The following is a 10,739-nucleotide window of genomic DNA, read 5'->3' as shown; positions in this document are numbered from 1 at the left end:
ATTCCAGTGGAATCGGCAGCAACCCTGCTTCCCAAGGGAATAGCCAGCTGTGACCATAAGTTAGCAGTAATTTAAAAGGTGTCGCAAACATGGAATGATACAAAAGTGTAATTTTAAAGAATGTCAAAGAATAGTTTGGACATACATAAAAAGGCTTATAAGTAGAAGACTTTTGGACTTCAGAAGCAACAAAATTTTGACTCTAATGGGGTGTCAAAAAACAGTTACTTAACCAAAGATTTTTTTGAAAACTACAGTAAAGCAGTAATCATTACTGACAGTTAAATGGATGCATTAAGAGCTGCTTTTTTCTGCCTCTTGTGCCTGTCACAAATTTTGACACAAGTAAAGCTTTTACTGTTTATCTGGATTCATAATGTGTCCCTGTGCATAATTACTTTACATGGATGTGGATTTGCTGTCTGTGCAACAATTCTCAGGGACCACCTTGGAGATGCAATTCACTTTAGAAACATATTAGCGTAGACATTTTTCATGCACTGATAAAGAAATTATGAAACAAATGAGCAATTAAAACACAAATAAGCCTATTTGTCTTAACAACGAGTTAAGTTAATTGTTTGCAACAAGTTGACGACTGCTGCATTGTTTCCAAAACTGGAAATCTGAAGCTCACTGAGTCATCTTTATCATCAACTTGGCCCCATATGTCTATGTCAATGTCTTTGCTACACTAAGTTCAACATGTTTGAAGCTTTAAATGTTCAAAACAGACCCAATCCAAGTATTTATATTTTTCAGAAACATACATTTTGTGAGTGTGGTATTTTTATCGCATGAAAACTGTGCTCTGTGTGACCATACTTTGTTTCACACTGAAGTTTGCATGTCTGCACAAATGCCTGAAGAAAGGCTTTTTTGACTTAAACTATGCTTTATTTGTGGTGGGGAAATAAAGAGTGCTGAAAAAATATTAATCTGGAAAGTAGGTTGTGCTTCAGCACAAGAGGGAGGATTCTACATTCGGACATTTTTTTTCAATCCCAAATGGCATTTTGTAGCTGTTGTTTACTTTGGAGAGAACGATCCCTCCTACATTAGTTCTACTAATATCTCAGTTATTTTGTTGGGACATTAGCAGTGAGGCAGCACACTCAACAGACTCCTCTTCATTTATATTGTAAGTACTTTCCTGCTTATTGCTTTATTCTACTAAAATTAATGTTATCATGAGTGTTACATATCTTTTTATATGACTGATGTATGTTCAGTTCTGTGAAATGTATCAAATAGTTATTAGCAAATTAAATTTAGGGTCTAATTTTAAAAGTTAGTTAGTAGCGTGGTTGTTTGAAGTATTGCTTGACATTATAAACATATGCACAGAAAATCCCTCGGAGCTACGATCACGATATTTAATACAATCTCTGTTTTGAATGATCAGCTTTCATTTTTGTTACACGTTGAATCAATCAAATCAAAGTAAATCTGGGAAAAACGTACGTTACATATATTTTTAATTATCATTTCAGTTCTTCACTGAGAAGATGAGCCCACTTCTTTTTTTGTGCATCTTGTGCCTATCGGCCCGCATCACCTACACTCAGTTTCCAGGTCCTCCTGGTATTAAAGGTGAAAAAGGAGATCAAGGAGTTCTTGGGATACCAGGAGTACCTGGACCACGTGGGAGACCTGGAATTCGTGGACTTCCTGGACGTCCTGGTGAAATAGGTCAAAAACATTATATGTTGACCACAAGAATGTTGTAAAGAATATGACTTCTTATCATCGTTTGATTTGGACCCATATTTATGCAATTTGACTTTAGAAGACTTAATGTCTGTTTCTTTGTTTTTAGGGGATATAGGAATACGTGGGCTTCCTGGGCACCCTGGAAAAACAGTGTGCACTGAAGGTAAAGATAAGATGAGATAAGATAAGATACAATAAGATACGACGATCCCATGTAGCATACTGATATTAGTCTCAATCTTTGTCAGACAGCACAAGATCAGTTTGATGACAGATTGCACAGTGAATTAGTTGTTGCTCTGCAATTTAAAAGAAAAATAGACCACACAGACTCATCAGCTCCTTTCATTCCTGTTGTACTCTCACAATTTAATTTCAGCTACAGTTGAATCCAGTTGCCCAGATGTTGAAACCTTAAAAAGCAGACTTGCTGAGTTAGAACTGGGTAAGTATCATGATCAAGATATTATTAAATATGTTTATTTAAAACTCTTTCAAAGGCCATCTGTTAATAATTTGTTGTTGCTATTTACAATAAATCCTGTGTTTTTGCCTGATGTTACAACTTGATCAACATTAAAACCGTTAAGAGTTAGTTAACAGTTAGTAGCAATAAAAAACAGCTGATCAGAACATCAAAGCTAAAAACATTTGAAGATGATTGATGAATTGGCATATTCATTTAGAAGCCTCCAGAGATTTGAGATATGGTGTGTGATGTTGTTCCTACAAGGTCTGTGTTTTTAAAATTTGATTTTACTTGCCTTTCGTTTATCTAACTATGACAAATGCACATTGAAGATAACGGTTTTTTTTCATGGTTTCTTAATTGCTTATTTGCTTTGTTGATAATGTTTTCTTGAGTCACAGTTTGTTTCCTGACATTTTTCTGTTCTCTAGCCGTTAACTATCACTTTGTCCGGAGAGTTGGTCAGAAATACTTTGTGTCCAACAAGGAGAGAGGCTCTTTCTCCAGGGCTGTCGAATTCTGCTCCCAACAACACTTAGAGCTGGCTTTGCCCCAGAACGAAGAGGAGAACAACGCACTGACTCAAGTGTTTGGCGATGATTACAAGGCAGCTTGGATCAGTGTCAACAACAAAAAGGCAGAGGGGAATTTTGAGGTGGATATGAAAAATCAACGTCTGATCTTTACCAAGTGGGGTGAAGGACAGCCAGACAAATCCATCCAAGATACAGGCTGCACCATGCTGTCAGAAAACGGCATCTGGCGAGTTACACCGGAATGCTCTATCAACGCTTACATCATTTGTCAGTTATAGAAAAATCCTGGTCCCTTGCAAATCTCGCTTTGGGTGATTTCCCCCCACTATCATGTTTATCTCAACTTTTTTATTGCACTTTCTTATATTACATGTAGAGAAATGTTCTCATTTATCCCAAATGGAAGGAAAGTCTAAACTTCTAAGTTAATTACTTCTAAGTTAATTACTCATAAACAGTTTCAGTGTTTTGGGCAGATAACACAACAGCATGTAAGTAATTAAGACAAAATCTCACGAGACAAACAGGAAAATGTAACTTTCAAACACGATGAACAATTTAGGATATTCATAGAACAGACTCCTGTAGAAACGCTCATAATGCTGAGCTTGGAGCTGTTTATGAATTATGGGTAAAGCATCGGGGTTATATTTTGTAGAAGAAAGAAAACTTTGTAGTATTAAAAATTAGACCAACGATTCTCAGCTGGAGTGAAACTCCCAATAGAAATGAATTCATGAATGCACTGTAATAGAAATAACTATTACCTAAACAGACCTAAGTTTAAGTCAGTTATTCTGATGCTTGACTGATGTATTGTCAATAAGTCATCTAAGCTAACACTTCATGGTTTCAAATAAATGCTTTTTCATCACTAATGTGCTTTCTATATGTCAGTGTGTTTATGTTAGACAAAAGCCTTTTTTCTGTCTCCATCTTCATAATTCTATAAATATAATAATAAATGTATAAATAATTAAACATTGAACTGCAATAGAAACAAATTTTGTCAGTGTGGCATTCTAATCATGAACTGGTGAAAGTAGGTATTAAAGTATTATTCACATGGTTATAATGCAGTCCCAGACAAAGCCATTTAAAGATGTCTTTTAATTTTTTCCAAAAGCTGCTTTGAATACTTATGTAGTGTTTGCCTATAAAAACATCATAAACTGTGCATTTCTACATAAAAGCGTTTTAAGCTGGTTGGTGTTTGCTCTTTGCGACGCAATACTGCAGTTGTGGTTGAAAAACTGGAAAGAAATATTAACATACTTAGGAATAAAATGGAGGTGTCATGATAACTTCATAATATCAGAGATCAGGAAAACGGTTGTAAAATCTTTATATAAATATCCACGTATGTGCTGTTCAGAGATGGGCGACGCGTTACTGTAATCCGATTACATTTTTCAAGTAACGAGTAATGTAAGGGATTACCATTGCAAAAACGGTAATTAGATTACGTTACTTTCCCGTAGGAACACTGCGTTACTAAAACCTTGAGTTTTTTGCGAGAATGTCTCATGATAGCAGATCAACAATGGATGATATATCACGTACGGAGAGAGTATGAGCGTGCAGCGTTTAAAGCGTGGAAGTACTGACCTTATTTTGAGTTTGATTCCATAAAAAGTGACAAAAACATTAGTGTCCGTTGTGCGTGGGAAGAAAACTTATTTTTACAGCGAAAAAACCCCCTTAACTCCCAAGCAAGCGCCGAGTGCGCTACGACTGTAATGGGAAATTCACAGAGAAACTCGCGGAGTCTTCAACTGACCGCTGCAGCACACCTGCACCAGGGTAAACCTCCGCCTACCCCAGTCCTGCTTTACAGGTGAAAATAGAGCAACTAGTCTTTGACTTTATTTATTTTCTGCTGTGTTTTACTTGCATCTATTTGAAAGAGTGAGTGTAAACACAAAAAAATATTTTATTTTATGTGCTGGAATGTGCAGAAAATAGGTTTAAATGTTAAACAAATTTCTTCCAGTCAGAGAATGTTGCATATAATTAAGTTTTTGCTTGATGCATAAAGTTAAAAGATTAAAACTAATAAAACAAGTTTTAAAAAGAGACTTTTCCATTTGATTACATTTTGTATGATGGATTATGCAGAAAAAGTAGAATTGGGCTGAAAGATCTATCGCTTTATTACCTATTCAGGTTGTAAATCATGTTTTTAAAAAGTAACTAAGTAACTAAGTAATTAATTACTTTTGAAAATAAGTAATCAGTAAAGTAACGGGATTACTTTTTGGGGGAAGTAATCAGTAATTAGTTACTGATTACTTTTTTCAAGTAACTTGACCAACACTGGTGCTGTTATATTCGTTGTTAAAAATGAAAGAGGATTTTGTATTAAAATGACCTCTACACACACACACACACACACACACACACACACACACACACACACTCATTCCTACTCCCAGTTCACATATGAGACTACGCAGCTGTTGTTTACATGGAGGTCTGCCTAATGTCTCGGCTATTTTTCTGTGGAATGAGCAAAAAGGAGGTACACCCAACATAACAATGCTTATTTGTATGTTGACTTCTTCCCTGGAGTCTTTTAAGCACATCCCTAATGCTTCCATGGGAGTTAGGAGGACCAGTTGCAGCCATATGCTGCTAATTAAATGCACCTGATTGTTGTGGTGTAAGCTCATGCGTACTATTTTGAATCTTTCATTTCTGTTAACAGAAGAGTAGGCCAGAATTACTCTACAATTATGTGAGAGATTGATGAAGTCATACAGAGGATGCTTTGTTCAAATTATTGCTGCTAAAGGTGATTCTGCAAACGTCTGATTCACAGTGTTCCTAGTTTTTCACTAAGAAATGAACATACTGAAATATTTACATTGCACACCACCTCTGCAACATCTCAGTGTACTATTTTAAACATTAAACTGCTGTTTAATTTCCTTTAAATATGTGTTTCAAACAATTCAGCGTCACCTGATTCATTTCTCTTAAATGTTGAACATTGAATTTTTACGTTTTTGACATTAATGCGTTAACGAGCCAACCGTGTTAATGCGTTGACGCCGTGCAGCCCCACGCACTGGGCGATCCGTGCTAACTCGCTAACGGAGATTTGCCTCGTTAATGCGGTTATGGCGTTAACGTAATTTTAACGAGATTAGCACTGACAGCACTACTTTAAAAAACAATAGTGCACTCATGTCTTAATCTTATAGTGACAATTGTTTGCTCGAAATGAGCACAGTTCTTTTTGAAATTGAGTTTTGTACAGGGCGTTGCTTTTATGTTAAGTGGCGGAAACTGTTTGTGCCTCATAAAGTCAAACTACATCAAATTACTATTCTCATGTTTAGATTCATAGAGTCTTTAAGGTATCACAACACAGTGGCCTTTTTTTGGTTTGAAAGGAGGGAGGTTAACGGACAATCCCTAATGAGACGTTCCAGCTGCTTACTGTGGACTCAATCCCTCCCACATTACTTCTAGCAAATGTCTCAGTTCTCTTTCTGTGGAAGCAGCAAAGAAGCAGTACGCCCAGCACATCACTTCTCGTTGGTGGGGTGAGTTCTCTCCTGTTTATCTCTGTATTGTACTAAGTTTTGTGCTACCAAACGGTTTTAACTCTTGGAAACACTTTAAAACAACAAAGATAAAGAAGTACAACATGCTAGCAAGAAAAATTTTATTAAATTTAGCAACTTGTGCGTAGAGAATGTCTATAATGAGAATATTTATCACTCTTCCATTTGAGGGTTAGGGCTACATGGCTTTTATATGGAAAACTTAATACTATATTTAACCAAAATTTCAGTTCTGAACTACGAAGATGAAACTGCTTCTCTTACTCTCCGTCATCTGCCTGATGGCCACTGTCAGCTTCAGTCAGCCTCCTGGTCCTCCTGGTCCTCCTGGTGAAAAAGGCGAAAAAGGAGATCCAGGATATCCTGGGATTCCTGGGATGATAGGACCACCTGGACCTCCTGGATTTCAGGGGGCTAAAGGTCAAAATAATAATAATAATTAATTCCAGCAGTATTTTAAAGGATATATCTCCAAAAGTTGAATCTGTTCATGTGGACATAGCGTTTTGTGGGAGAAACATTTCGTCACTCATCCAAGTGACTTCTTCAGTCATGGTCATGGGAATTTGCATAATTATGATTATGGAACTGACCTCACAGCCCATTGTTCCTTCAGTGGGCTGGTTTCAGTCATTATGCAGATGTACTGTTTATAAGGCCTGGGGAAACCTGCAGTCAGCTGAGACTGAAGAAGTCACTTGGATGAGTGACGAAACGTTTCTCCCACAAAACGCTATGTTCAGATGAACAGATTCAACTTTTGGAGATTTACTTTCCTGGATGATTGAGAATGCATCAAGACGTTTAAAGGATATAATTTCAACTAAATTTAGGTCATTTATTTTTTATTTGGAAAGACAAATATATTTGATTTGAAGCCACAAGCACCTTTAGCTGGCTCACCACCTGTTTTCCTGTTCTGCAGGGAATCGAGGATTACATGGGGTGCCTGGGATGCCTGGAAATCCTGGAGTTGATGGAACATGCTGTAAAGTTTACACTTCAACACCTTTTTTTTTGCAATGATTGCTTTAGATTATGTACACCTCATTATCTGGAATGATTTCTAATGATAAAGGATATGTGTCCCCTGATGTGCCTTGAAATCTATGCATATGGTGACACAATTAGGCAGGCGCAGGATTAGAAATAAGTCTCTACTGTACTTATAGTCTGTAAAGTCACTAGGGAAGCTTGATTGTAGAGCTCTGTCGTTCTCTCTGTAACATTTGTAGTCGCACAAATTTCTCACAAGGCCTCAGTTGTTTTGGTTGGTTACGTTTACTCAAAGCTGGAGTATATAAAACAATTTATGCCTGCACGCATTTTGTATTTTCTCATGTTATCTCCTGATTGGTTGATCATAAGTGCCCACAACATAATTCACATGGGGGTAATTTGATCACTGTCTAAATTTAGATGCTGGTAAGCAGCAAGTCAATGACGATGGATGAGCTAGAAAAACAGTTTAGAAATGGTAACCACTTGTTTTTTCCATATTTCTCTCATGACTGTACAAAACATCCTGAAACTGAACAGTTCAAAGAGCCCATTCAGTAAGCTTGCAGAGTGATTATCTAATCATTTCAGACATCAGAAGAACAACAACAATTCCTTCCATATCATAAATAAATCTATATTGTAAAAGTCTGGAAAAGAAAATCTATCAGTGGTTAAAAGTGAGACATAAAACGAAGAAACTTTAAATGTCCATTTGTAGGTACAGCACAGCTGTAAGTGTGGCCTCTGTATAAAGTTCACTAACTTGATCTGTTTGTTTCAGCTGCTACTGAGACGAGCTGCCCAGACCTCAGAGCCTTGAAGGACAGACTTGCCAAGCTAGAGCTCGGTAAGTGTCACAATAATGTGTTTTTAATTCAAATTCAAACACAACTGGTTTTGTCAAATACACAGGACATCTGAATAATAGAACTTTAAGTCTAATTTTCAGATATGATTGATAAGTCATCATATTCAGTTTTCAGAGTGTTGCAGAAATTTCTGTGTCATAGTTTTCCATGTATCTACAACATAAGATTGATTTTAAATAAAAAGTTTAAAGAGTAATAGTTTGCTTTATTATATTTTTCTGTTCTCTAGCCGTTAACTATCATTTTGTCCGGAAAGTTGGTCAGAAATACTTTGTGTCCAACAAGGAGAGAGGCTCTTTCTCCAGGGCTGTCGAATTCTGCTCCCAACAACACTTAGAGCTGGCTTTGCCCCAGAACGAGGAGGAGAACAACGCACTGACTCAAGTGTTTGGCGATGTTTACAAGGCAGCTTGGATCAGTGTCAACAACAAAAAGGCAGAGGGGAATTTTGAGGTGGATATGAAAAACCAACGTCTGACCTTTACCAAGTGGGGAGAAGGTCAGCCAGACAAATCCATCCAAGATACAGGCTGCACCATGCTGTCAGAAAACGGCATCTGGCGAGTTACACCAGAATGCTTCCTGAACGCTTACATCATTTGTCAGTTATAGAAAGTTCACAGTTCCTTGCAAATCTCGCTTTGAGGGATTTTCTTTCCCCATGTTATGTTTATCTCAACTTTTCATGAAGTGAATTAACACATAACTTTCTTAAATAATGATAAATGACATCCTACCCTGTGTATGTTTTTTTTTTTTTTTTTACCAGTTTATTAATGACCTAGCAAGACAACTTAGGAAACAAGACCTTGATTAAGTTTATTAATAATTTTTAAAATATTACTACTGCTAACAAAACATATTTAGAGTTTTCATCTCTCTTTTATGTAAATGCCAGATGGTATATGTGTACATGCTTTAAATATAAAAATTACACAATAAAAACAACACTGCAGAAGTGTAGGATTTTACTTTTACTTTTTCACTTTTACCTTTTACTAAAGTGAAAAAACGCAACTTTAAATGCTGTTTTAATTAATTGGTTTGACTTTGTAAACTGATATTAATGAGGCAACATATAGTTTTCTGCTCTTTTTATTAAATGCAGACAGCAATTTTGTTTGTCTCTAATCATTTTAAAAAGTAATTACATAACGAAGAGAGTGAGAATTTCAGAACAAAAATAGTGCTATAGATATAAACTGTATCCAGGCCTAAAGTTACTGGTTTGATTAAATATTAAGACTAAAATAAACATTTATTCCAAATGAATGTAATTACACGATTTAATGTAACATTATGTTACTTATCTTGTAAGATTAGTTAAAAAGAAGAAAAAAAAAAAAAAAACAAGTTAGCAGAGGATGGTTTCGATCCATCGACCTCTGGGTTATGGGCCCAGCACGCTTCCGCTGCGCCACTCTGCTGCCCAAGCGAGGGCCGCAAAGGACACAGTCTATTGGAGCTCTGCATACGCCCCGCCCACTGTTGTCTTTTGCAGAGGCGACGACGATAATGCATTTTACACCACATTTATAATGCTTCGTAGATAATACGCAGTTTAAACCTACCTATCACATTAGTACAACCAACTATGAGAACAACAGCTACCTGCTCCATGGTCACATCCATAAAACATCACGGAGCACTTTTTTTGGTTGTTCCTGCCTTTGTTGTAAAGCACAGTTATTGGCGGCAGAGGGCGGTGTTGCTCATTTTTGTTTCAACATTTGAAACAACAACATTCAAAAGCAAAGAGGCACGTTTAAAAATCTAAATGATTCAATTCTTTAAGTTATATTTGTTTTGTATTCAGTCATACTTTTGAACTTACGTCTCACTATAGTGATGGTCATAAGATCTCACATTTCACAGTACTAATTTCTCTACTTAGAGCATCATCATGTCCTTTCCCGAGATTATCATCAAAGTTGGTTTTCATTGTGTCATTGGCTCAAAGTTGACTCATTTTATCATGTTTAAATAGCATCAGAATCATTTCACTGGTGTTCGGAAATCAAATGAAGAAATTGTGCCTCTAACAATGTTTTTCATAAGCTCTACAATACAATGACAGTTATTGTTTTGCTGAAATAAAATTTCTGAAAAGTTGGAAATTATTTATAAATTAAATAACCTGTATGTACTGTAATATTTAGATTATGCACATTTAACATCAACATTTGAAAATGATCATGTAGTAGAATTGAGAATTTTCTTTTGGATTGCCAAATTAATGCCATATGTCATTGACACAAAATACTGTCATCTCTGATCACTCCCCTGTCACATTAACCTTAAACATCCAAAATGCAACTAGACCGCAGCAAATATGGAGGTCAACCCTCTACTGTTAGGTGAGAAGGATTTTCATGAATATTTGGAAACACTGATCTCTCTGTATTTTGATGTAAATGACAACTCAGAAACTAAACCTGCTATGCTTTGGGAGGCCTTTAAGGCCTATTTCAGGGGTACTATTATCTCTTTTGAATCAGCCAGAAGGAAGAGAAACCGGGCTAAGCTCCTTGACTTGGACAAACAAATTAAAGCTTTGGATAAGGAGAACGCCCAAACG

The 10,739-nt window shown here is 36.4% G+C and overlaps 2 protein-coding genes across 2 annotated transcripts; both read left to right on the top strand.

Annotated features, from left to right (window-relative positions):
- Positions 1-999: 999 nt before the first annotated feature.
- LOC116309166 (mannose-binding protein C-like) lies at positions 1,000-3,596 on the top strand. Its single transcript, XM_031726063.2, has 5 exons — positions 1,000-1,141; positions 1,494-1,692; positions 1,820-1,876; positions 2,093-2,158; positions 2,614-3,596. The coding sequence occupies exons 2-5, from the start codon at positions 1,509-1,511 to the stop codon at positions 2,994-2,996; spliced, it is 690 nt and encodes a 229-aa protein (XP_031581923.2). The 5' UTR covers positions 1,000-1,141; positions 1,494-1,508; the 3' UTR covers positions 2,997-3,596.
- A 2,596-nt stretch (positions 3,597-6,192) lies between these two features.
- On the top strand, positions 6,193-8,904 carry LOC120432676 (mannose-binding protein C-like). Its single transcript, XM_031729797.2, has 5 exons — positions 6,193-6,269; positions 6,521-6,710; positions 7,216-7,278; positions 8,074-8,139; positions 8,391-8,904. Exons 2-5 carry the CDS (start codon positions 6,536-6,538, stop codon positions 8,771-8,773), a joined length of 687 nt encoding a protein of 228 aa, XP_031585657.2. The 5' UTR covers positions 6,193-6,269; positions 6,521-6,535; the 3' UTR covers positions 8,774-8,904.
- Positions 8,905-10,739: the final 1,835 nt, after the last annotated feature.

This window comes from Oreochromis aureus, linkage group 7 (genome assembly GCF_013358895.1).
Source record: "Oreochromis aureus strain Israel breed Guangdong linkage group 7, ZZ_aureus, whole genome shotgun sequence".
Taxonomy (NCBI): Eukaryota; Metazoa; Chordata; class Actinopteri; order Cichliformes; family Cichlidae; genus Oreochromis; species Oreochromis aureus.
This window is presented reverse-complemented; position numbering and strand designations above follow the sequence as displayed.

Excerpts from the sequence above, each read along its gene's own strand:
- LOC116309166 (XM_031726063.2), top strand. The coding sequence starts at position 1,509 with ATGAGCCCACTTCTTTTTTTGTGCATCTTGTGCCTATCGGCCCGCATC. Across the intron at positions 1,693-1,819 it reads TGGACGTCCTGGTGAAATAG|GGGATATAGGAATACGTGGG; the intron begins GTCAAAAACATT and ends CTTTGTTTTTAG. Across the intron at positions 2,159-2,613 it reads ACTTGCTGAGTTAGAACTGG|CCGTTAACTATCACTTTGTC; the intron begins GTAAGTATCATG and ends TCTGTTCTCTAG.
- LOC120432676 (XM_031729797.2), top strand. The coding sequence starts at position 6,536 with ATGAAACTGCTTCTCTTACTCTCCGTCATCTGCCTGATGGCCACTGTC. Across the intron at positions 6,711-7,215 it reads TGGATTTCAGGGGGCTAAAG|GGAATCGAGGATTACATGGG; the intron begins GTCAAAATAATA and ends CCTGTTCTGCAG. Across the intron at positions 7,279-8,073 it reads TGGAGTTGATGGAACATGCT|CTGCTACTGAGACGAGCTGC; the intron begins GTAAAGTTTACA and ends TGTTTGTTTCAG.